Source organism: Centroberyx affinis, unplaced genomic scaffold, assembly GCF_046629955.1.
Source record: "Centroberyx affinis isolate AG114_WGS23_722 - 3 ecotype Tasmania unplaced genomic scaffold, CSIRO-AGI_Caff_v1 ptg001281l_1, whole genome shotgun sequence".
Lineage (NCBI taxonomy): Eukaryota > Metazoa > Chordata > Actinopteri > Beryciformes > Berycidae > Centroberyx > Centroberyx affinis.
Window position 1 is genome coordinate 86,760 of NW_027279789.1, and position 25,829 is coordinate 112,588.

The following is a 25,829-nucleotide window of genomic DNA, read 5'->3' on the forward strand; positions in this document are numbered from 1 at the left end:
GAGTACATTAGACACATACTATAGGAATATTATATCATAGAAGATAAAAAAAAAAAAACTTAAGATCACTATAAACTCACTATGGAGAAACACTAGTGATATTATAGGAGTATTATAGCCTAGTGATTTTGCAATAGGGCTGTTCTCATCTTGTTGCTCTCTCTCTCTCTCTCTCTCTCTCTCTCTCTCTCTCTCTCTCTCTCTCTCTGTGTATCTCTTTCTCTCTGTACACACACACACACACACACACACACACACACACACACGCACGCACACCCGTCTCATCTCTAACCCCCGCAGACCGGCAGACAGACAGGCAGTCATGGAGGCGATATGGCTCTATCAGTTCCGGCTGATCGTCATCGGGGACTCGACGGTGGGCAAGTCGTGTCTGATCCGCCGGTTCACGGAGGGCCGGTTCGCCCAGGTGTCGGACCCCACCGTCGGCGTGGACTTCTTCTCCCGCCTGGTGGAGATTGAGCCGGGGAAACGGATCAAGCTGCAGATCTGGGACACCGCGGGACAGGAGCGCTTCAGGTGAGGGGCGGGATGTGTGTGTGTGTGTGTGTGTGTGTGTGTGTGTGTGTGTGTGTGTGTGTGTGTGAGGGAGAGAGAGAGTCATCAGCGAGATGAGAATAGCCCCATGCAACGAAAAATTACTATAATAATCCTACAGTACTCCTATAGGGACAGTAGTGTGTTTCTGGTACTCACTAGTGAATTAGAACAGAACAGAACAGAACAGAACAGAACTTTATTGTCCAGTGAGTTAGAATATAATAGAATAAAATAGAATAGAATAGAACATTGTTGTCCAGTGAGTTAGAATGGAATAGAATAGAATTGAATAGAACATTGTTGTCCAGTGAATTAGAATGGAATAGAAAACAATAGAACAGAACAGAACAGAACAGAACTTTATTGTCCAGTGAGTTAGAACATAATAGAATAAAATAGAATGGAACAGAATAGAATTGAATAGAACACTGTTGTCCAGTGAGTTAGAATAGAATAGCATAGAATAGAATAGAATAGAATAGAGCATTGTTGTCCAGTGAGTTAGAATGGAATAGAATGGAATAGAATAGAATAGAATAGAATAGAATAGAATAGAATAGAACATTGTTGTGCACTGAGTTAGAATGGAATGGAATAGAACTGAATAGAGCATTGTTGTCCAGTGAATTAGAATGGAATAGAAAACAATAGAATAGAACAGAACTTTATACAGTGAGTTAGAATGGAACAGAACAGAACAGATGTCCAGTTGTATTCTATTCTCTGTATTCTATTCTATTCTATCTCACTATTGAGTACCAGAAACAATTTATAGTGATCTCATGGTTGTTGATGATGTTTTTAAATCTCCTGTGGTTTAATATCTTATAATATTCCTATAGGGACTTACGATGTGTTTATAGTGAGTTTATAGTGATCTTATGGTAATTGATGGTATAGTATCACAATACTCTTTCTATAGGGTCAGTAGTGTGTATGTGGAAGTCACAGTACTGGACACACTGTTTGATTGACAGGTGATCTCTGGGAAGTGCAGTGCAGAAACACCACAGCAATGAGCGCTTAGCAACAAAGATGTCACCAAAAAAAAAAAAAAAGAAGAAGAAGAATTCAAGGATTAGCACTTTCAGCAATTCCGGTAAAAATGTCAGTGCTGATGTATTAGAAAACTGAAAGAGTCAGAGAGAGAGAGGGAGAGAGAGAGAGAGGTCTTGTTGACCCAAAGTTATCCATGGTGCAATGCTTCAAATGGTGCAACATCTTTTTCAGGCTTTTTGTACCTTCCAAAAACGGTGTGACCTCTGACCTCGCTGTGCAGGCCGAGGGAAGACAGACTTTACCAACACAAACACTGATATCAGACTGAGAACAGACTGAAAACGGACAATTTCATTTTCATCACCAAAATCAAATACCAAGTCTTATCAAATCAAATAACAAGCCATTTAAGACATAGCAGAATGTGAAAAAAACCCCCAAGAAAAACAGGTTAAATCTAAACTATTTTGTGTCTAAAGAGCCCAAACTAAAGATATGTTAAAGATTTGTTCAGAAGAATTACAGGACTGGATGGATCAGTACTCAATATCAGCCACTAATGTTTCGTACTCAGAGTGTGTATCAGCAGGGAACAATTGGTTCTGGTGAATCTGTTTACCTAGAAAACACACATAGCCCAGAGGTCCCAAAACCCGAAGTACTACTTAGGAATAACTAGTAGAGTTTGCCTGTACAGAATAAATAGCCATTATTCAAATGTGGATGGAGGTGATACAGGTAGAGAAACAGACGAGGATGGTGTTTCTAACAAGTAAATAACTGCAAATGTTATGTATAAAAAAAATCCCACCTGAAATTCACCAGCCAGGTGATTCTGTTCTCAAAATAAACCTGTTTTGCTGGCGAAGGTCTTAAGGTGAATCATACGTATGAAAATAACTCATAATGTGCTTTTACTTTCATGCCACCAGTCATTTTATAAGAGTAGGAGTTTATTTCAAATGGTGGATATTTCATTTTGGATTTGGCTATCAACCAAACCGCCTTTGGTTTCCTCTTTTCTTCCTTTAGAGTGTCACCTAATATGTGGCTGTTAGTTAAATATGGGATGTGCTGAAAACACAGATGAGAAACACTATTAGCACTTGTATAGTAATGTTAGTATATCATCTATACATGTTGGGGAAAGTAACTTTTAAAAGTAATCTTTACTTTGTTAGCCTACTTATCTTAAAAAGTAAGTAGTTACGTTACAGTTAAAAAGAAAGTTAGTAGACTAGTAGTAGTACTTTTGCGTTCTCCACCTCAAAAACACGCTGTAGTAATATTGCTGATGGTGCCAAGTGATAATTTTCATTTTAAAATGCAATGTGAGACTATTGATCACTGTTTTCAAAACAGTAAGCCAGCCTCAAGCAGATTTAGATTGTGTTTTTCAATTAGCAGCATGTTGTCTGCATGTTTATCACTTTTTTTCTACTTTATTTAAAAACATTGCACGAACAGAAATTAAACAGTATGGAAGAAAAAAAAGTTACTGTTAGTAGCTTATAAGAAGTACAGTATGAGTACAGTATAAGTACTGATGTTCTAATTTTAAAACACAACTATTAATGGATCACAAAAATCACATTAGACCCACGGACCTCCATTTGATGAGACTTTGTCTCTTGAACCCAAATTTGAGAATATTTTTATTGTCAGATATGATTTTGTCCAGAATTCCATGACTGTCTGTATTGTAGGTAGAGAGATAACAGAGAAACTATGATCAAAACAGTCATTCTTCTGCATTCTCTAATTGTGTTAACTTCTTGTAAATGAAATAATGGTGAAGTTTAACAATTCACCACTTTGCTGGGGACCCCCTGGAACCTGGTTGCGACCCGATATGTTAGATAACAAACTGATAGACTGGGCAGGCTGCAGGTTCAATCCCAGCAACAGCCATGTGTCCTGTAGAAGTGCCGTTGAGCAAGGCACTGAATCCCCAACTCCTCACTGACTAGAAGTTCAGCTAAAGGCCTAAAGTGCAAAAGTAACTGCAATATTTCCATATAAGAAACCAATTTTTAGTGGTACAATGCAAAAATGATGTATGGCTCACAGGCAAAAACGCATATTCACACATGTATGCATGCACACCCTCACTCACACACTCATACACACACACACTCACACACTCACACACACACAGCTCGACTCATCATCTTGACAGAAGGAGACTGGTCTCACCTGTCAGCGTGATTAGCGTCTCCATAGCAACTGTGACACATCCCCGCGAGACCGAACAGCGAATCAGAATCGCTTAAATAAAATCCACTGCTCAGGATAAACTTTGGAACTATTTCTTACTCTAACCACTGGCAGGAAAATGGTACCTATTAAACATTAAATGATGGTACTTTTTTTTTTAAAGGATTTTAAGTCCTTGATGAAGAAAATGACAGCTCCTGTGCAGACTGGATCCTTTGTATTTTAGAGATACAATAAACTTCAATATCATCTTTTTCCCTAAAATGGATAGGCCTACATTGCATTTATATCCTCATAATGTTCATCTTTATTGGTACTGAGAGTATTACAAATGTTACTGCCATCAGGAAAAAGAGAGAAGCATTTTGGATCTTTAATTTTAATAATGGTACACACAACATTTTTAACACAAATAATTTTTTTATAGGTTCTAATGCTTGTTTTTTTTTTATCATTATTATTATTATTATTGTTCTTGGAGGTATGTATTGATTTATTTATTCTGTGTGACCCATATATCAAGCAAATTTCAAGCTTCATTGTTGCTTGCCTCCCAGACATTGACCTTTGACCTATTCTATGATTGGTTTAAGTCCACTATGGTTGCCATTTTGACTTTAAGAGGCCATTTTGAAAAGGTATTTAAGATGAAAGCTTTCTGCCAAAACAATATTTTTTTCTGAAAAAATGAAGACATTTTTTTAGACCATGCATCCTTCAAGAGTAGCTGAATTTGTTCTTCCTTTCTACATTTTTATAGTTCAGGCATCGTGGTTGTAAGGCGAGGTAGCAATAGTTTTTCTTTCCATTTATAGATATGAAAGATTTTCCCTGACGCTCTGGCTGATTTTTGCTGATGTCCCGCTCTTGCGAAGAGATTCAGGATGTGCGTAAAAACCTCCACACAGACCTCATCTTCCTCGTCTGTCCTCCTCCTCTCCTTCCCTCTTCCTCCTACCGACGACACAGATCTCGTCTTCGTCAGTGTCGTTTCATCTGTGTGGTCATCCTTCCCTCCATAAATATGTGAGGGTGTGTGTGTGTGTGTGTGTGTGTGTGTGTCGAATCAAGTGAATCACTCGCTGGTTCTGAGTTTTTGCCACCTACTCTTCTCCCTTACTGTATTCTCTCCAGCGAATAATCCTCCCCCCTCTTCCTCTTTCATGATGCCGCTCTGTTTCCGTCTCCAACTCAGCCTGTAATTTTCCCTCTCATTGTTATATTTATGTTTCTGGTGGTGGTGGCTGTGTGTGTGTATGTGTGTGTGTGCGTGTGTGTGTGTGGGGAGGGTGTCGGTGTCACATCTTGTCAGAATCCCTTGCAGCACTCCTCCTAGTCGGGCTGCAGTTAATTATTCTCTTTTCTGATACGGGTTTTTGCAGATACAGACACCGCTATTTTTGTATCGAAGCTGCCGATCACTGATGTTTTGTGCCAATATTCCAATATCTCTACATTTTTCCATTTTCATGCTAAAAAATAAATAGTATTCAGTGTTTTCCGCCCAGAATTGTATTCTTGTCAGGGTGGAAAAGCCTCTGAAATGCAGCAAAAGTGCAGTAAAAATCAAGTCAAATCAAATCAAAAACTGTCCTACCAAAGCTATGTTTAAAAGTCAGACCTTTCCGTTGGAACAAATTGTGAAGAGGCCAGTGATAAGAAAATTTTGCTAGTGTCACGTATATTCTATGATCTTTTGACTGTGTTGTTTTCAGTGTTTTGTATTGTATGTCCAGTTATTTTGTCTTCCAAAGAGAAAATAAGTGTTTTAAGCGACACTTGTTTGTGCTATCCTCTGGGGTTAAATATGCATGACATTTTTTTTATCTTTAACCATGTATTATTCTGTTTCCCAAATGAAATCAAATTAGAAAATGAAAGAATTTTTTGCTATTTAAATAACTGAAACGAATAATCGTGGTCATAATATCTGGCAAAATCATGAAGATTACCGTCTCAGCCCTGATCGTTCATCCGCAGCTCCTCTGTCATCCTCTCTCCTCCTCTCTCTCCATCTCATTTGTTCACGACTTCTCAGCTCCTCCGCCTGACACCTCCTTCACTTCTGCCTCCTTCCCTCTTTCACACCTCGTCTGTCATCTCTCTCTCTCTCTCTCTCTCCCTGTGAATCTCTTTTTCCCTGAATTTATCACTCCTTCTTGCCCCATCACCAAGCAACCTTCTCTTTCTAAATCTGCACTCTCTCACTTTCTGTCGGTTTCTCTCTCATTAGACGCCTTGAACTCGGCGTGTGGGCTTTTGCTTCGCTGGCTTTTTGCAAATTCCTGCATATTTATTTCACTTGAGAAATGAAGCGTTTCTGACTCTGACCTCCGTCTTTCCCTCCCTTTCACGGCCTCTCCAGGTCCATCACCAGGGCTTACTACCGCAACTCGGTGGGCGGGCTCCTCCTGTTCGACATCACCAATCGCCGCTCCTTCCAGAACGTCCATGATTGGCTGGAGGAGGCTCGCAGCCACGTCCAGCCCCACAGCATCGTCTTCCTATTGGTCGGCCACAAGTGTGACCTGGAAGCACAACGTCAGGTGGGCGTCGTGTAAAAGTGAATGTGAATAAGTGTTTCAATTTCTCATAAATTGTGTTAAAATTCATGCCAGGGGTAATGTGTTTGCTATTTTAAATGTTACTTAATTTACACTTGATATATTGGAGTCTGCAGCTTTTAAAAGAGTCCTCTGTCCACATTTAGATCAATGCACATTTGGATCTGAAGCAAGTCTTTATCGTTTGATTAATTCTCATGGGGCAGTTGGTGGACACAAAGCAAGAATATGATCACTGATATTTACAAGATGACATGCAAAATGCTCTGTACAAGACACACTACACTCATATTACACAATAATAAATCAGGAAATTGTGTAAGGTATAGGCCCCATCTCAGACTGAACACTTTTGAGTCTTAGCCACTTAACTCTTCATCATCTTGATCTGTCTGCTTTCATCATCAGTTGTGGACCTTGAAGATTGTAAGTTACTGGCCACATAGCTGACAACATCTCAGCACTGTAGACTAGCAACACTACTCAGTACGTATGATTGGATGTTGTTGTTCAGTCTCATGTGTTAGATGATGATATCTGAGCACAAAATTGTTCCGACCTATCACTGGGGAAATGATGAGTTCCCCGTCAACAGCACAGAAATTTGTCACGTTTTCCAATTCTTTTGAGACTGTCCACTTGTACGTTTAAAAAACGCAATCAGCCATTCTCAGCCACTGTTGTCCAAGAGCTGAGGACCTCGACTATGACAGCCAGAGTGTGCGTCACGTCAGCTGAAAGCACTCTACTGCCCAAATTCCCCACGGGGAAGTTTCATCTCATCTCATTTTATCTTGCAGGTAACCCGGCAGGAGGCAGAGAAGCTGGCGGGGGCGTACGGGATGCGCTACGTCGAGACGTCGGCCCGCGACGCCATCAACGTGGAGCACGCCTTCACCGAGCTGACCAGAGACATCTTCGCCCTGGTGCGGTCCGGCGACATCACCATCCAGGAGGGCTGGGAGGGCGTCAAGAGCGGGTTCGTCCCCAACGTGGTTCACTCCTCGGAGGAGGTGACCAAGAGCGACCGCCGCTGTCTCTGTTGATCTGGGAAGAGCTCGAACGATGGGATTGGTGACGAAAGGGGGGATATCCGGGAAGGATTCAGAGGGGACTGGCTGGCTGGTCGGGGTGTCGGCCCTCTGACTGAAACTATTGGTAACCCTCTGTTGTTCTCTGTTCTGATTGGATATGGAGGAGGATGAGCGAGGGATTCTGAGGAAAAGACTGGCTGATGAAGACGAAAAAGATCTGAAGCGCGGGGCAGGGTAGCGCAGGGCTTGTGCCCTTTTCTATTCGTATACATTTTATTTCACGGAGAGGAAGGGACACAAACGGTTGTCGACTCGTGGGGGCTCGCGTGACTCACTTCCTTTAGGTGTTTTTTTTTTTTTTTCTTTTGTTTGGCTGCTTGCCTGATGATCCCTACCTGAAGGTCTGTGCTGAGGAGGGCAGCCTTAGAAAAAGGGTCCATTTAGGTTCCTCGCTGAGTCAGGGCCATGCTCTTCACTTGATTCATCTTCCTCTCTCTTTCTCTTCTAGTTCCAGTAAGGCTCAGCATCTTCCCTTTCTCTCCCCGTCTCTTCCCTCATCTCTTCTCCCTTCCTCCCCTTCTTGATCTCCTCCTCTCCTCCAATATGCAATTACATGATCACATACAAACAAAACCCCACATACCTTTTTTTGTTGGTGTCTAGCATCATTTTAGCACATACCATTCAAAAAGTTATAGTCAGCAACCTTAGATTCAACCTTCCTGCTGTTTATGAGAGTTTCTCTTCTGCCCAACCCCATCTTGCTCTATATTCAGCTATCAGAGCTCTTTGGAGTCCTGGAAGTCTGAAATTGAACGCAGGAGAGCAGGAAGGGTCAAGTCTTCTTCCCAGAACTGCTGTTTTGTTGCCAGAGACAACATTATTCCTCTTACAAAACAATTTCAGCCTCCAGTGAAGCTTGGAGGACTTTGATTACATGGTTATGTCCACTATCATTCAGCTAATATACCGCACTGTAACAACACAACTGTCACCGATCCAATCCCTGCAGGACTCCTTAAGCAGAAAGACACCGACTCTAGGAAACGTGTACAGCTAAACTGACCAAGTGAGGCGGACTCGTGGGGACATTGAACGCACCAGAAGCTTCCTGACTGTCCACCATTACCTGGGGACTTGTTAAGGTGGACTTGTGGGAATGCTGGACACACCTAAGGCCTACAGCTGGACAGCACCTGTCCACCTGAACTGTGGAGTCTCATTTGGGAACTTTGGGACAGCAAACCAGAGAGAATTGATTTCAAAAGGCGAAATGGACAGCGAGGGACCGGACCACACAGAGGAAACCATGGCAGCAGCATACAGGAAACCGGAGGAATGGACTCCACCCCTCCCCCCAAAAAAACATCACAACATTACCCACAATGCACGCATACAGATAGAATTGTACCACACTGTAATCATGCAAAGAAAGTCCAACTGGCAGACGTTCAGTGCATTCAATAAATGCAACCCAACATAGACACAGGTACAGGGGTTAGATTTTGTTCTGAGCGAGTGATTTCCATACCTTTCTTTGTGTGCGTGTGTGTGTGTGTGTGTGTGTGTGTGTGTGTGTAATATAACATAGAGGTTTTACTTTAAGTTTAATGCACTGCATCGCCTGTATCTAAAGCTGCAGGTTGATGTAACTAACATAGTTACTGGCATTTCAGTGTGAATTTCGGCAGTTTAAAGTAGTTATTTCACTGTTACACCAATGTTTTTAGGCCTGATTTTCCCTTAAAGACAGACAAAGCAATGTGGAGTCAGATGGTAAATGATAGTATTACGTTGGTTTATAGTCTCATGGATCCCATCAAACTATTTACATACTGTCAATACATACAGGAGGGCTGGGAGAAAGACATGAAAAAGGCAGAAGTTGGGGCCACTTTTAGATCGCATTCACATCCAACAAAATAACTAGAATAAAATAATGTTAGTTGACAGATTAACTAAACATCTATTTTGTATTTCAGTTTGCTTGCTAATCTGCCTTTTTTGGAATGTCGACACCAGAATTAATATTTTAGTATGGGAATCATGATGGAAATGCTATCAGCCTTAATTAGCGTCTGTTAGCTACAAGAAACGACCCATTCTTTGTATTTTCTGGGCAATATTCATAATTTAGATGCATCGGTGATCTGAAAATACACTGTCCTACTGGGAGTGTATGCTCAACTTCCACTTTTACTGAATTCCCAGCTGTTTGCATCTGTATGGAAAAGGTGGAGAAAAGTGGAAAAACACGGTACACCCTCATCCACCACTTGTAGATTCCCATCCGAACCACATACTCTTAGATCATTGCTGAACCAAATATAGTCATCTGTTTTATGCTTGTGTTAGCCATGTCGACCTTTACATATTTGGCTGTCTCTGCTGTCAACAGACTGCAAAATGGAGTGAATAAATAACGTTTTAATACGGAGAGGGAATAGAGAGACACTGGTAGCATCGTTAGCGAGTTAACTGTACCTCACAAGTACCTGGATGGCCTGATATAGATATAGATCTATATATACTTTTTTGCTGGATCTACATTTTAAGTGGTTCCTTTTCTTCTCCTCTCAATAGATGAAGAATTTGTTTTGTCTGATTACGAAGCGACTCTAGATGTAGGAGAGAAATATCGTTGCATTATCGTTTTATTTTTCTACTCTGTGTGACTATCTGATCTGATACACAATCCTGGACGGCTTGCTACATCCCTGCTTGACTATTTCTTTTTTTTTAATTCATTCATCCAATGCCTTTCCCCCCATAGTTACCATGATATAGGTCAGTGAGGATAAAGTGCATCATTTTCACACACTGTATGCCTTCTTTAGATATGTTTCCAAAGACATTTTTGCTTGTTTCATTGTATTTGTATGTGAATGTATCATTGAAGAAAAGGGTGACATTTTACATTAAGCATCGTATCACTGGAAAATGTGCGCAATTACGTGTGAATGAGAGTCTTTTCCAAGTCAAAGGGACAGGTCTTTCCCGCCCCCAGGCCTTGACATGGTTCATCTGATTGTTCTGAGACATGATTGGAAATTATTTGAATGATGGTCCGTTTCCATGGCTCCATGCACCGCAATGTTCCTTGCTGAAGGAGGGTGGCGAACTAGAAAAAAGATAAAAAACCCATACCCATGTATTTTTTAAATGGTACAATGAGGTTCTAACAGGTTGCAAGGGCCTGAGGGTCATGAAACTCACAGTTCCAAGTAACAAAAACACCTTAACTGCAATTATGTTTTCTTTTTTCCACGACAGCGGCAAAAAGCTGTCTGCCTCTACTTCAGTGAGTCTCATTATAAGCTGTATCATTACCAATGCTCTCTACTGAAACACAAATTGAAACAGTTCCCAAAGTCACTCAACTTTGAGATGATAGCCGGACGTTATGAAGCACGCAGGATAGAAGTGTTAAGCGTAGAAAAGGTCCGACTGGGTTTTTACACCATGGTAGAAAACTGCGAGCGAGTGTCCAGACTACTTTTGTACCTGAATGCGGTCCCTTTGTGTTCGTAGCCCCGCCTTGCCTTCTTATGGGCCAACTTTCACCAAACGTCAGTCAGCTGGTCGACCTGCTCCGCTGTACAGCACGCAGTTGGTTATCTCTCTGCTCTGTAATATCTTGCTTCCACTCTAAAAGATCTTCTAAGTAGCTACAGTGAAAGAAAAGATGCTTGATTGGGATGTTTCGACTCAGCTCTTGGTTGCTCATGTTTCTATCCCAAAACTTGGCCAAAAAAAATTACATATTTGAGTACGCTTAAGTAAATAAATTTCATGAATCTATTTGAAAACCTGGAGGAAGCTCAGTTTGGCTTGTTTTGCCAGTCATTTTTCCCACTTGATCCACGCATTTTAAATAGATTTTTTGCCCAGGTTAGGTCAAGCAGAGGAAAAACAGATCAGATTGAATGGACTTTCATCACGTCTTGAAATGACACGTCTGTGTTGCTTTTCAACACAAACATGTTAACAGCAACGCCGACTGACACACCATGTTGTTATTAATATAGTTTGTGTTGAAAAGTATCAGAAATGTGTGTCGTTCACCAGTGACAACTAGACAGACAGGTGACACATCCTTTTTCAGAGTGAACCATCATGGCAGCTTGTCGGCCATGATGCCAGTAGGCCATGATGCCATTGTCAGGACTGGACCAGCTCAGTCTGGTCCAGTCCTGAAGCAGTCATGCTTAGAGAGCCAAATGGGCAGGACTGGGTCACTAGTCAGCTGATTCCAGTCAATCGGACTGGGAATAAGCAGCTACCAGCCAAACGCTGCACACAACTAATATCTGGAAGTCCTCATCTTTTCTAAAAGCCTAGTCAGCTGGTAAAATGGTGGAAGTGGCCGGGACTTTTTGGGCTTCTCTAGACACTGTAGCCTGTGGACAAAGCAAGTTCGTTCCCTTCCCTGAATCCAGTGCAGTACAGTAAGTCACATGATGTTACTGCACTTGAAAGAAGCATTTCTGGCTGAGTGCTGCACTCCATTTCATGAAGTTGTTCCCTTTTTTATGAGCCGCTTCACTCTCCCGTTATAGATCTGAGGCTCGACTTGGTGCAAGTAACAAGATGGAGATTCAGAGAAGCTGACAAAGTCACCTCGGGACCTTTGAAGGGATCAAGGAAGGGCACTTTGAAGGGAGCCGCTTTCATGTGATGGAAAGCACTCCATGTTTGACGGCATTGCAATCTGCTTTTGGCTCGTTTCCAGACAGATGTAAAGAGTGATTTACTGGGACGCTGCACCGTTTCTCTGCCAGTCCCCTCGGCAGTGTTTGATTTGTGTAAGGTTGCTTTCACGTGAAGAATATGTAACACTGCTGGACTAACTTCATCTTCCAACGAAGGGGGTGCGTCGAGGGCCGGTTAATTCTGCTGTTGTCACTTTTGTCAAAACATAATGTTCAAGCTTCATCATTCCCTTGTGACTTTTGCCTCCCTGTTCAAGAGGTTAAAGAAAACTCATCTGAAATTCAGCCTGCCAGTGTCCTAAGGTGGGAAATTAACACCAGCCTCCAGCCAAATGTTGGTTAATATTTTTCTGTGGCTGATGAGCTTGTCTTCTCTACCTGCCACTTTGGTATGCAGCCAAAAATAATTTGGAGGACCAGTTTTATTCTAGTCAGGTAGGTAAGATGCTGAAACTGGCTTGTGATTTTGGGGATTTACCAGACATTGTGGCCTCTAGAGAAAACAATACTTTTCCTACCTGGTGTTAATTTCCCACTGGAATTACAGTAGCTACATGCCATGGCTTCTCAGCAATGTTTCTGCCTTGGGACTCTGCAAACTTTCTTTGATACTCCTCACAAACATCTGAGGGGTCGAAGGAAAATCCAACGACTCTAACCGAACCAGGGTAGGAAACAAACATCAGCCACCAGCTGAATGTTGCTAAGTTTTGCCTGTGGCTGGCTTTTCTACTCCATCTGCCACTTTGGTAGGTAAACCTCCATCATCTAGGTGTTATCTTGCATTCAAAAACTCATGTTTGGCTGGTAAAATGGCGACAGTGGGTGGTGTATTTCTGGATCCGTCAGCCACTGTGCCTGGTGGGTGAAAATGTCTATTTCCTGCCCTGGACGTGACGCTTCCTCTCACAGGAGCCATGGTGCAAAGAAAATGGTCTTTCACTCTTCTGTTCAACCCTCTTGAGCTGTACAGACGATATATTACTGTCCTTAATCCCACCGGGTAAAACGGGACACTCTCTCTTCCTCTGCTCTACCACTTATCTATCAACAAACTGAAATGTACTAAAAAAAAAAATGAATAAAATGTGACTGGAAAAAAATAAACATACTCTCACTGATATTCTTCTTCGGTCGAGGTTGTTGGGTTTTTTGGGTTTGCTTTTGCTTTGGGCCCAAATCTGTTGAGCATTTCAGAGGTAAAATATCAGAAAACTAAGCAGTAACAAATTTATTCTTTGTCTTTAAACAAGAATGGCCAGTTTTGGAATATTTGGAGAGTTATATATACACAATATGGAACAAGCCACCATTTTGGAGGAGTGACAGAATATAACAGGACTGTAATGTGATAATCAGGCCGGTCCAGTCTGTTTGGTATTCTGAGATGATTATTTTTCCTCTTACGGCACAATCTGAACGTCCTGTCGCTGCTCAGAAATGGGTCACTTTTCTTTGTTTTGCCAGGAAGAAGCAACAGCGATGCAATCTTACACTTTGTTGTCATTGTATCTCCTCCAATATGGTGGCATGTCGTTCTGGAAACAGTCTAATAGGCCTCGCTTCTCTTTCACATAAAACCCTGCGATCAGAATAATCAAAGAAACACAGATAGCTACAATCCAAGCCAGGTTTCTAAATAACTGTAACATGTTATAATGGAATCAAATACAGGGGAGGGAAAAGAAGGGTATAAAAAACATAGCTATTTCTCAAAAAAATCCTCTTTCATATTTGATTCATTATAGACTAAAAAGCAAAATAATGCTGTTGTACATTAGCACTGCTTCTTTTTGCTGTCTCAAGCTTGTTGTGCTGTAGTTCCACATATAACCACTTGGTGGCAACACTGAGCTTTGAGGATGTACAGTACACAGTAAGGGATGAATAGAAGTAACTGCAACCCAGCAGGTGATATGCTTATAGTTACTAGTTACTGTCTGAATGCACAAACTTAAGTCTAGATACTTGTGTATGTCTCTCTGCTGGCTGTAATCAAAATGCCTTAACCTCTCTGCTCTACTTGCAGCTTACTTAAGCCAATCTGTCCAAAGTTTGAGAGCAGAGGAAAAGGTATAAGGAGGGAAAACGTTAACGTTTTTAGACAATTGTTAGGAGGAAGAGGAAGAGAGGGAAAAAAGCCCCAGAAGCCAGAACTGGAGGGATGAACACAGACGGTGGGAATTTGCAAAACCTTTACTTCGATCAACTGAAACATTTTAAGTGCTATACAGCTTTAACTGTGTTTATTACAATTAGAAACTGTACTTCATTAGAGCGTTCATTCTCAATTATTACTCAATAGATTGCATATGACTTATCTCAGATGCCACAAGCATTTGGATTTTAAAGAAAAAACACTTCCTGGACTGAAAGGTATTTGACCCCATACCTGAAAGGACTACAGCTTCTCATCGGCACAATAAACCACACACAGACCACCAGGTCAAGGTCTTATCTCTTTCCCCAAATTTTCTTCTTTTACTTCATTCATTGTTTAATGGGTACAGTGAGAGACAAATAAATACAGACAGAACAGCGGCAAACAGGAGAAGAAGAGGAGGAGGAGGAGGAGGAGGAGGAGGAGGAGAACCGGAGAAGAGAGGAAGAGATGGACGAGGAGGGACGGAGGAGGAGGCGCAGATTGGGAACAGAACTACAGAACGGGAACATAGATCCTTCTGAACTCCTGTGAACTTTTGATTTGATAGAAGTGAAACGGTGGCACCACGAGGCGAAACAGTCCAAAATGATAACGCCTTGTATTCTTCTTCTGTTACTCTAACCCGTTGAGATCTACCTCATCCTACAAGCCCGATTCTACTAAGTACGATAATCAACCTAACCAACAGTCCCGAACGAGATCATAGTTAACAGTAAACAGGTCAGAAAAAACACAAGTGCCAGGTCAGTAAGTGGAGAGAATGACAAGAAGAAAGACAACACGAGAGAAACCTCACTGATGATCCTCCAAAAATAATATGAATATACTTAATCACTAAAAAGAATACAAAAACTGCCTCGTTGCCTTTTGTTTTTTGTTAGTTTTTACTTGAAAAAATACTTTAAAAAGTAACAAATCAACAGAAAACAGTAGTGGTGGAAGATTGAGCTTGGGATCTGGACAGAAGACATATTAAAAAAAACAAAAACAAAGTGTGAGGTACGCTTGATTTAATCGGCTTTGCGTTCGGCACCTGCACTTTTCACTCCAAACATAAGTGAGTTAAATCAAGCGCACCGCAACTTTTGGAAACATTTCAAACATGCCTTCCGTCTGCCCGGCTCTGGGGTGAACATGTACATGACAAGAGGGGGACGGGGGTTTGTTTTTTCACTAAGGGGGGGAAGATAGTTAGCAGGGGGGGATGTGGGGCGCTGTCCCGTCGATATTAAGACTTGTCGGCTGATTTGAGGAGGTTGTCTTTGCTCCTTCTCTTCACGTCCCAGTTGTAGACCCGCGCCATGTCTGGGAGGGGCAACGGGTTAAGGAATGATGGCAGGAGAGTGACGGCACAGTGACGGAACAGTCATACTAAACTACTGTTTCCTCTTTAAATTTTATGTCATATTGCAGCTTGAGAGGTAATTTTAGTTTCCAGTTATGGTTCTAGTGCAGGTTGCAGGGGTAATAATGATTGTGTTGGGAGACTTATACATAAATAAATAAAAACTGTAAACATTTAAGACTAAACTTACTTATGTTTAAGAGGGAAATCTGGATAAATGATACCATTTAAACTTGTAACATTTTATCTCACTGTGATGGAGCAGCCTTGCTTAATAAATTCCTAGGAAATGTAAAAAAACTACACTCATAGCACAGTTGGCTCTTAATTCAAGTGTCGACCAAATTAATATATCAGCTGCTAAAACAGTGTTTCTCAACCAGATGGGTGCAGGGAATTTTATGAAAACATAAAAATCTGCTGAATTTGCCAGACAAACATCACTGGCTGTCAATGTAAACACCAGTAGCAGCAGACTAAACATGAACAAGTTGAAATAAATGTCTCAGGTTTGAACTTAAGTTGCATCCTTTCTTTTGTTTTTCTTACATTTACAAATACGTCTATTGTAACTACAATATAAAAAGGTGGTGTTTTTTACAGTACGGTGCTGGACATGAAAAATGTTGACTACAAAAAAGGTTGAGAACCACTGCACTAAAACAAGAAATAACATGAATGGGGGATATGTTAGAAAAAGAGTTACAACAAGTGCAAGAAAATTGAACAAACCACAGCGTTACAGAACTTCCCGGCACCTTGGGGCCAGTTGTCACCCAAAACTGGGCAGTTTACGCATCTAGGCGGAAGGATACTGACTTCGGTGGTGGTGAACTGGTCTCGCAGGAAATCCAGATCCTCCTCGAGTGACTCTAGATTACGAGTCGCTGTGGATAGGTTCTTCTCTAGGAGCGCCTGGGCTTCGTCGATGTCGTACTCTAACATGACATTCGCCTTTGAGGGGGGGGGGGGGGGGGGGGGGGGGGGGGGGGGGGGGGGTGAATGAGGGTAAAAGAAGTGAGGGAGGAAGTGATATTTATTTAAACAAGTCGGTTTGTGTAAAGAAAAATAATAGAAAAAAAATAGAAAATGAGTTGGTATGCTTTAAGGTGAGGTCAAGAACAGCCACGTATTTTGTGACCTCTCCTGCACATTTCTGTTGCTTCATTCCTATTGCGTTTGCTTTTTTGAGTGAAATTAAATCAGAAAGTACCAACCTAACCCTATGCTACCGTCTCTCAATTGGCTCACGCCACATAGATAAATAGGTCAATATTCCAATAGATAAGTAGGTTCAAAAGACAAATAGGGATTTATTTATCCCAGAAGGGCATTCGATTTAAAGAACTGACACTTGTGATTGGGTAAAGAGAAAGCCTTTCTCTTTGTGAGTGTTCATGTCAAAAACCCCACTCAAGGGTGCGATTTCAAAAAGTATCTAAAAGAGCAAAGATCATGTTTAGAATATCATAATTACAACAGACCAAAAAATAGCCTGTAAAACAGGCCCAGGTCTCCAAATCTAACCTAACCTACACAGCCAAGACGTGACAAAGTGATGCTGTGGAGCAGCTGATGATATGAACATTTACCAAACACACAGGATCTGATGGAACTACATGTTTCTTTGAATTAGACCCACAAGCTCAACAGTAAGTTTTAGTATTATTTTCTCCTTCTTATATATGTTACTATTCATGTTTTTATGCGGTCTTGTGAAGCACTTTGTAAACTGTGATTTTAGATAACTGACATATGAATAAAGAATATCATTATGATTTTTTGATTTGTTTTTTTGATTGATTTATTGTACAGGAAAATGACAATGTGGTCATGTTTCAATGTACTATTTGAGGAGGACTCTAAGCTGCTACTTACCCCTAGCCATAGGCAGACTTTGTCAGTGGGCGGCACTGAGGCCTTGCAGTAAACATTGTCAGCCAATAGGAAGTGTGTTTCCATGGGGTCTGTGGTTTCCTGGGAAAAATAAAAGAGCATAGGAAACATATGGAAAGTCAAAAGGTGTTCCTCAATCAATCACATTCAAGCCCCAACTTGAGATATGTTTTGTAAAATCGTGGGGTGGTTTTTTGCAAATACTGTGCTCAGAGATGAAAAAGGGAATGTTTTTATTCTCAATTTTTAACAGAGTGAAGAGGAGGTAATGATGGATGAGGGTACAGAGTGTGATGAAGAGGACAAAGCAGAGTCACTGCAGTTCTGCATGGTTCCAATTCATTGAAAATCCAATGGCATACAACGCAAATAACATGACAAAAATTTGTCAGCATTTGTGTTCAAATGACATTGTACATTTTTTGTTGAATAGCTAACTTGAATGTCCAGCGTCTTCTTTTGGCTAGAACAGCCATCAGACAATTTGCTATTTGGTTATTATTCCTTCAAAAGATACATGTTTTTACCAGAAGACAAGATTAACCTCTGGATCGTTTCAGAAACAAATTAAAAGACACATTTTCATGACATTTCAAAAACCTTGTGGATATGTATCACTTTCCAGGCCTTTACATTTACAAAAACACAAACCCTCCTGGAAAATCCCCTTTTCCAGGTTTTCCAACCCTGTTCCTGGTTTACCTTTTTCTTCTGCATGTGTCGTAGGATTTCTAGCGTCTGTTTGATTTGTGGGATCTGGTTTTTCAACCTACAAACCAAGAGAAAAGAGAGATTTTAGTCAAGAAAAGAAAGCATTCAGTAAGTCACTATATTGTTATATAGCCTAACACATGTGGATGTTGTTAGAGGAATGTGTGTGTGTGTGTGTGTCAGTGTATACACACCAAGGATGGGCTAAATTCAAACAAGGAATTTCTCTGAAATTCAAATTGGCTTGAGAAGGCTGCATTATCCACTCTATCAGAAATAATTGAGAATGAAAGCTCTATCATTAGCAAAGGACTAAGTTAGCCAATTGTGGTTAAGTTTCTTCCGAGCCTGGTTCATTTCCATGTCTGCTGCTTCAGCACGCAAAGCTAAATAATGCTGAATACAGAACTATAGAGTGGTATATAAAGACTATTGTCCATACTAGTACGTCTCACACTTCCCTTCGCACTGTAAGCCAGATCTTATTGTCCTTGTACCACGTGTTTAAGTATATACTGTGAAAATAAGTTGTTAGTATGTCCCCAGTGGCACCAAGACAAACTCCTGTGCTTGGTGAATACAGTGCTTCTGATTAGCCTTACCTGAGCTTCTTCTGAGACAGGTTGAGCTCCATGTATTTGTATTTCTGGTACTGCTCATCCAGCTTCCTCAGGACTGCATCTGCTGTCTCATTGCCTGGCTGCTTCATAAACGACTCCACATCCTCCTGTAAACCAGCACAGCAATGAGCCAACACATTATCAGAGGCAGAATATCCAAATTAACCCGACAGTGCCACAATTGACACCTATATTATGTTGATTGCATGACAATGGGTTCATTTTAGTGTTCCTGACAGTTAGCCTGATGACAAGCCAACTGTTAGTCTGCTACCGAGTTTAGCTACATGCATTCATTCCTTTGGGGACAAAATTCAACCGGGATTTATTAAAGTGCTTATTTACGAATGAGTTGGGCTAGGTCTTGCACTGAAATACTGGCTAATGAATGGGCTAGCTAGCTAAGAGATTAACTACACTGTTAGAAACGATTATTTATGGTAACGTTATCCCGGTTGACAGCAAGTTAGATTCCACGCAGACTAACAACATAACTTGCAACTAAGTTGACTGGCTAACGTCTAGCTAGCTTAAATAGGACGAGGAAGCGAGGGTCAGCTTCTGCTAGGCAATTTACGTGAAAGCAAGAACAAGCTAGCACACCGGCGAGCTGCTTCCAAGCAGTTATTTCCCTACATGGACGTGAGTAGCCGCCCAGCAGCGTTAAATGTTTTAGCTAACCTGCTAGGTTAGCTAGCTGGTAGCAAGGAAGACACGCCCGCACAGAAGATAGAAACATGTGTATGTGTTTTCAACCGTCTGATCCTGATGCTGACAGCGGATACAGTGTGAAATGTCATGGTTTACGCACCACAAATGTTGCTTCGGGGATCCCGAGGTGCTTTTTCTTTGTCGCCTGTACGGCATTGCTGTTGTCTATGGTCGCCGCCATCTTGGAAAGAAACTACTCCCTCCTTCCTTACGTAAAAGTTTGGGCGTCGCCGTCGTCTGGTCCAGAGCAGACTCCTTGACTTGGCTGTCTCTAGTGGTGAAAGACATGGCTGCAACCTTTGCTCTTTACTACTTACTACTACTACTACAATTACTATTACTACTACTAATACTACTACTAGGCTACTACAACTACTAGTAGCCAACTAGGCTACTACTCACACTACTGCTACTACCACAACCACTAGGCTACAACTGCTACTACCTCTACCACAACAGCAACAACTAGGACTACTACTACTACTACTTATATAATAATAAACTATAAGTCATAGGGGAAAAAAATTCTCAAGATTTTGATTTTAGAGAAGTTTATTTGTTTCACACAGGCCTAGGCTAAATCAGGACCTCCAAAGGATACATGTTCTTTGTCAAATACAGCATATCTCAATATTGTATTCATTTAGGATCAATGATATCTGAATTCTTTCTCCTAAATCCCCCCTTAGGAGCAATAAAGAGATACACATGGGAATATACTGTACATCTGCATTCATTGTAAGAAGTGCTGGAGACAAATAAGAAAAGCATGATATTTCATTTGTAGATGTCACACTGACAGATTTCTGAGATGTTTCTCCTCACTGACCCATTACAGACTGAGAATAACGTGAGTGCATATTAAGACATGTGAGAAACCAAATGAAAGAGCAGAGTGAGAAGCATGAGACAGTCCTAGGCTTGTTTCTAAGGAGCAGAATGTGAGAAAATGGTCAAAAACCAAACCAAACTGATCTACGTCTATAGGAAAAGTAAATGAGAGGAAGAGGAGATCTGATTTGGGATATTGCTTTCCTCTGAGAACGTATGAATAACTAACAGCATATAAGGCACAACATGTAATTGATTTATTTCAGATCCCTGTCCTGGTTCTGCTTGCTGAAGACTTTTCCAGTCGGCTGAATCCTCCAGGTGAGTTTTACATGCTGGGCGATCCCCTTCTCCCTCAGCCTCGCCTTCATCTGAACAACACAAGCAGTCAGTTGTCCTCTCCCTCCCTTTCTTTTTTATTTTAAGGATTTAATTTTCAGCTTTCAGCAACGGAATAACAAACATGTCTTCCCGTTGTTTTCCAATGAAAAATAAAAAGGGATAAAAAGGGAAAAAAACTAATCATCTTAAAAGAAAGAAATGAAAAAAAAATCTTAACATGAGAAGCAAGTAGACTTATGCGGAGGTAGATTTCTAAAAAATAAAACCAACAAGCAGCCATAAATAAAACTTAAAACTAGGAGTAAATACTGGGAATAAAAAATGGGAATAAGAGTACAGACTTTTATAAAAAAGTGAGACTGTCACTAAATGTCACGGTTTCTAATATTTCTTATCATCAAGGTATTGGCTAAAATGATTTCTTTCATCAACTTTAACTATTGAGCAGACAGAGGCACAAAGGGAGCAAGTGAGGTGAAGAAGTCTGTTGTCATCTGGAAGTAATGTCAGGCTGCGGTAATGATGAGAAAAGGCCTGTGTATGGTACGGTGTAGTGGGGTGGAAGAGAGACTCACCAGCTTCAAGATGGCCTCCATCACATCAGGATCATTCAGGTCAACAGAGGAGTCCTGTGGGCTCAGCTTCAGTCTCAGCACCTGCCTTCGAGAGTCTTTGACAGTACAAATATGCAAAAAATAGACACACACACACACACACACACACACACACACACACACACACACACACACACACATTGGTTATGCAGAGACTTTTGATTAGCCCATGCTGTCATGCATATGCACAGACCATGATCACATGTGCTACCAGTCAAAAGTTTGGACACACAAATTTTTCTTTATTTTTACTATTTACTATCACATTTTAGAATAATAATAAAGACATCAAAACTATGAAATAACACAAATGGAATTATGCAGTGACCAAAAAATGTATTAAACAAATCAAAGCTATCTTATATTTTAGATTCTTTAAAGCAGCTGCCCTTTGCCTTGATGGAAAGACAAAGGCTTTGGAAAGAAATTCATACATAGGCATCAAGTTCACTGTTTATATTTGTCTGAGAAACAAATTTCAAGCATTTAAGTAGAAGCCTTCAGATCAAAATGGCTTTAAGATAATAAAAAAACATAGAACATTCAATCAGGTGTGTCCAAACTTTTGACTGGTACTGTAGGCTATGTTTTTCTTATTTAACCATGACCAAAGCCTTTCCCTTACCTTAACCAAGTTGTTTTAGTCGCCTAACCTTAACCATAACCTTAACCTTAACCCAAACCTTAACCAAAGTTGTTTTACTTGCCTAAACGTTGCCGTTAGCCAACTTTTAGCTGAAAATGTTGTGTTATTGTCACAGAATCCAATTTGTGATGGAGGAATGTAATCGTTTCATTTGAGCAGGAGGAAAACGCGTCCTATCTGATGATGGCCTAAATGAACACATACACACACACACACACACACACACACAAAACACGAATACACTCACACAGAGATACACACAAATGTCCACTACACAGACACACACAAACACACAAATGTGCATGTACGCACACACACACCGTTACTATCATCACCACCTCACCCCTTCTCATAATTCACCAACTCACCTTTGTAACAGATGAAAGGTCTCTTAATGTAACATAACCGATTCACCAATCCTCCTCCTTCTTTGAAGTATCTGACGCAGTTCTTTTGTGGGTTATTTACAGGCGCTCCTGAAACCCAGTATCTGAATGAGGAGTCGCTCCCATCCGACCAAGTCCAGGAGTCTCTGAACAGACCGATCCAGACCTGCTGTGTCTCTGGTACCACCTTCTGGATCTCCTGGTTCTCAGCCTGGTTCCTCACACTGGCCAGGTCCGTGTGGTGCTGCCTGCAGTAGCGCTGAGCTTCGGTCCAGGTCTTTGGATCGTCTACTCTGGTATACACACCACGGCCGGCCCCTAAAGCCACAGAGCATCGCTTCAATTCAGTAATTCAGTTCAGTGCAATTCAATGTAATTCTGTCCTACCCTATTCGCTTCAACACAACTCAACAACTTTTTGATAACAACAAATGCAGTAATTTATTAAATACATGATTTCCTCTTGTAAATGCCAGAGGTGTGACCAAGTCAACTTTGCTCCAATCCCAAGTCAGTCTCAAGTCTTGAGGCACAAGTCTAAATGTAGATTACCAAGTCTAGTCCATGTCATTAATGTCAAGTCTCAAGTCTAAATGTAGAACAGCAAGTCAAGTCAGAACAAATCAAGAGTCCAGTATCAATTTAATATCTTAAAGAAAACTAAATATCTAAATATCTAACTAAATATCTATCTATCTATGGTTTTAATAGGATAAAAACTTGGTAAGAGCATCATGAGTTTGATTTCTATAATCAGTTTCAACTTCAATAAATTCAGTCATTCCATACAAATTCAGAAAACAGAATTTAAATTCACAAATCTCATCACTTTCAAACCGAGTCATTTACACAAACACAAGATCTTTGGTCAAGACTTTAGAAACCTTTTCAAGTCGTCAAAGTACAAGTCAAAGTCGAGTCCCAAGTCACCAGAACCCAAGTAAAGTCAAGTCTCAAGTCTTCTCTTCATGCATCAAGTCAAGTCTCAAGTGATTAAAACTGTGACTCAAGTCCCCAGCTCTGGTAAACGCAAATGCATTAGCTGCAACACACACCTGACAAACAGACGAATGAGAACTTTCTCTCGGAGCAGTGTGTGTTGTGCCAGTATCCTCGATCAAACACAGCACAGTCCTCGTCCCCCTCTGTGTATTTAGGGTGTCCTCTAGCCCACTTCCTGTAGTCCCTCTCACCCTCGCCATATTGGTCCTCATCTGCCAAAGACCACTGCCATTTCCCAGAGGCTCCTAGCAGAGGTAAATAGAGTACTTGACGGTTTTACTCAAGCAAGCGCACTGTTAACTTCTGTTAAATTTCAGACTTGGCGTACATGTGTCTAGAAAAAGATTCAAGTAAAAGAATACCTTACAAAAATACAAGCAAAAATCATTAAGGTTTGGTGCATGCTAGAAGTCTGCCACCCAGCCTGCAGCAATTGTTAGATTAAGACCGAGCTTGGGCTGATTTTCTATTAAACAGATGGGGTGTGGGCAGGGTTTGGGCACTAAATTAAATTAATTAAATTAAATTGAACGACAAAGGTACGGGTCGGACTTGGCCTTAAATTTCAGGCCCATGCAGACCTCTAGTGCATGCTCCGAGTCCTTGTGTAATTTGATGACTTGTTGCCAGCCAAAGGATGGGAATAGTTTTTATTTTTTAATACTTTCTAGCTCATGTCAGTAAACCTATTTTTATGTTTTAGTCCAGAATAACTGCTTTGACTTAAACATAAAACATACTTGAGTATAAATTGGATTAAATACTTGAGAAAAAGAACCCAAGTTTAAAGTAATAATCCGCACCATTTTCATATGTATTTTTTCATTTGTATTTATGTGTGTGAGAAAAAAAAGTCTCCATTTCACCATCAGTGGAGTGACTTGAGTGACGGTTATAAAGCTCTTGACCACTCACCATGCTTTCTAATGTTCTCTATGGTTTTATGTCAAAATGCTGATCTAAAGCTACTGCATATGACTTCATATTTGTAGGTTTGCCATTTGTCTACATAGATAATAGAAAATAATCTGTACATGGTTTGGAAGGACACAAACACAGTGGATAAAATACTGATGCAAAATACATGGAAACTCCTTGTCCAGACTGATGCAAACAGTATGTAAATTACTATGCAGTTTAGCTTGGACTGAATTTACAGGTAAACACAGACGTCTCTCAGGACCTGTAATCAGACCATGAAACGTTTGATTCCTGCGACCGCCATGTTGCAAAACTAAGGATCTTGCAGATTACCACTTTAAAACTTCAGAATTTAAAAAATAAGCTCTGAAACATAGCATTGCAATTTCTGTACCGTGAGTGCTTTCAACTAGTTAGTTACCTGTCCTCTCGCCTTCTCTTTTCAGGCCTGTCCAGGCATCCTCAACTGCTTTGTTGTCATCAATAATTTGATGGATTTTTCTTAAATCCTCCATGTTGTGCAATGTGGCCAAGTCAGTGTAGATCTCTCTACAGTAGCTCAGGGCTTCAGGCCATTTCTTTCTCTCTCCTATGAAGTGATACTCATGAAGGAGGCAAGATGAAAGCATAGACAGCCCTGTATAAAATAACAGAGAGAAGATAGATTTGGAAAAAGAAATGACACATGCTCAAAAATTAACACAGACAAATGAAAACAACTTATTGAGGGATAGTAGGTATCCTGAGCTGTAAATAATACTTTTACTGATGGGATCCTCTATAATTTAGAGACACTGAATGATGAACTTCATCCAATAATGAATTATTCTACAAAATGTATATAAATATATAAATATGTATATATATATACATATGTTGAGGAAAAAGTTCTTGAGTCAGAGGTTTGTCTAATTTGAATATATATTTATTAATAGGAGTCTCATGAGAGGAAGAGATGCACACAGCTCATAGGCTACATACACTTCTTCCCAGAGGAATAGGAAGACCAGTCTTTTATGCACCGTATCTTCCAAGGATGTACAGGGTGTGCTGACATTAGAACAGATAAGTTAGGGCTTCCATAGACATCTCAGGGACATCCAGGAGCCACTCTGATAACAAGACCTCAGTCACAGAAAGTTATGGAACAAGGGTCACAGTTCATACATGTATGTTAAATTTTCTTCCACAACATATGTATATACATATGTATGTATGTATATATATATTATTCTGGAGATGAATCCTTAAAAGAGACGTCATGAATCATAAGCTTGTAATAAGATAATATATCAAGTTTAAGACCGAAAGCAAGCAGTCTCTCTCATGCACACACACACGTTTAAACACAGATGCACTTAAACACATGCACAAGTAAATGTACTGACCCAAGACAAAGAGCGCGACAGGTCGTCTCCCCTCCATCGTGTCTCCTGTCCTCTCTGCTCTGGGTCAGAAGCAGCTTTGGCAGGCAGGGTGGAGACTGAGGCGGAGAGACAGCGAGGCGCACCTACACCTAGATAACCTCTGTCCGTATCAGTGTCAGGGTCGTTACT

General features: G+C 40.7%; 2 protein-coding genes and 1 long non-coding RNA gene across 3 annotated transcripts; 1 reads left to right on the forward strand and 2 right to left on the reverse strand.

The window, feature by feature from the left end:
• The first annotated feature begins 322 nt into the window (after positions 1-322).
• On the forward strand, positions 323-7,384 carry LOC139649000 (ras-related protein Rab-39B). The gene is made up of 3 exons (XM_071525285.1): positions 323-537; positions 6,140-6,320; positions 7,139-7,384. The coding sequence occupies exons 1-3, from the start codon at positions 323-325 to the stop codon at positions 7,382-7,384; spliced, it is 642 nt and encodes a 213-aa protein (XP_071381386.1).
• Positions 7,385-15,108: 7,724 nt separating this feature from the next.
• On the reverse strand, positions 15,109-19,731 carry vbp1 (von Hippel-Lindau binding protein 1). Its single transcript, XM_071525288.1, has 6 exons — positions 19,632-19,731; positions 18,803-18,927; positions 18,192-18,258; positions 17,472-17,570; positions 16,409-16,547; positions 15,109-15,553 (listed from the first exon to the last, which is right to left on the reverse strand). Exons 1-6 carry the CDS (start codon positions 19,710-19,712, stop codon positions 15,477-15,479), a joined length of 588 nt encoding a protein of 195 aa, XP_071381389.1. The 5' UTR covers positions 19,713-19,731; the 3' UTR covers positions 15,109-15,476.
• Positions 19,732-20,140: 409 nt separating this feature from the next.
• On the reverse strand, positions 20,141-22,418 carry LOC139649004 (uncharacterized). Its single transcript, XR_011695591.1, has 3 exons — positions 22,333-22,418; positions 21,280-21,374; positions 20,141-20,733 (listed from the first exon to the last, which is right to left on the reverse strand). It is a non-coding gene; the product is annotated as an uncharacterized lncRNA (long non-coding RNA).
• Between the last annotated feature and the right edge of the window lie 3,411 nt (positions 22,419-25,829).

Excerpts from the sequence above, each read along its gene's own strand:
- LOC139649000 (XM_071525285.1), top strand. The coding sequence starts at position 323 with ATGGAGGCGATATGGCTCTATCAGTTCCGGCTGATCGTCATCGGGGAC. Across the intron at positions 538-6,139 it reads GCGGGACAGGAGCGCTTCAG|GTCCATCACCAGGGCTTACT; the intron begins GTGAGGGGCGGG and ends CGGCCTCTCCAG. Across the intron at positions 6,321-7,138 it reads ACCTGGAAGCACAACGTCAG|GTAACCCGGCAGGAGGCAGA; the intron begins GTGGGCGTCGTG and ends TTTATCTTGCAG.
- vbp1 (XM_071525288.1), bottom strand. The coding sequence starts at position 19,712 with ATGGCGGCGACCATAGACAACAGCAATGCCGTACAGGCGACAAAGAAA. Across the intron at positions 17,571-18,191 it reads GACACATGCAGAAGAAAAAG|GAAACCACAGACCCCATGGA; the intron begins GTAAACCAGGAA and ends TATTTTTCCCAG. Across the intron at positions 16,548-17,471 it reads AAGTCTGCCTATGGCTAGGG|GCGAATGTCATGTTAGAGTA; the intron begins GTAAGTAGCAGC and ends CCCCCCTCAAAG.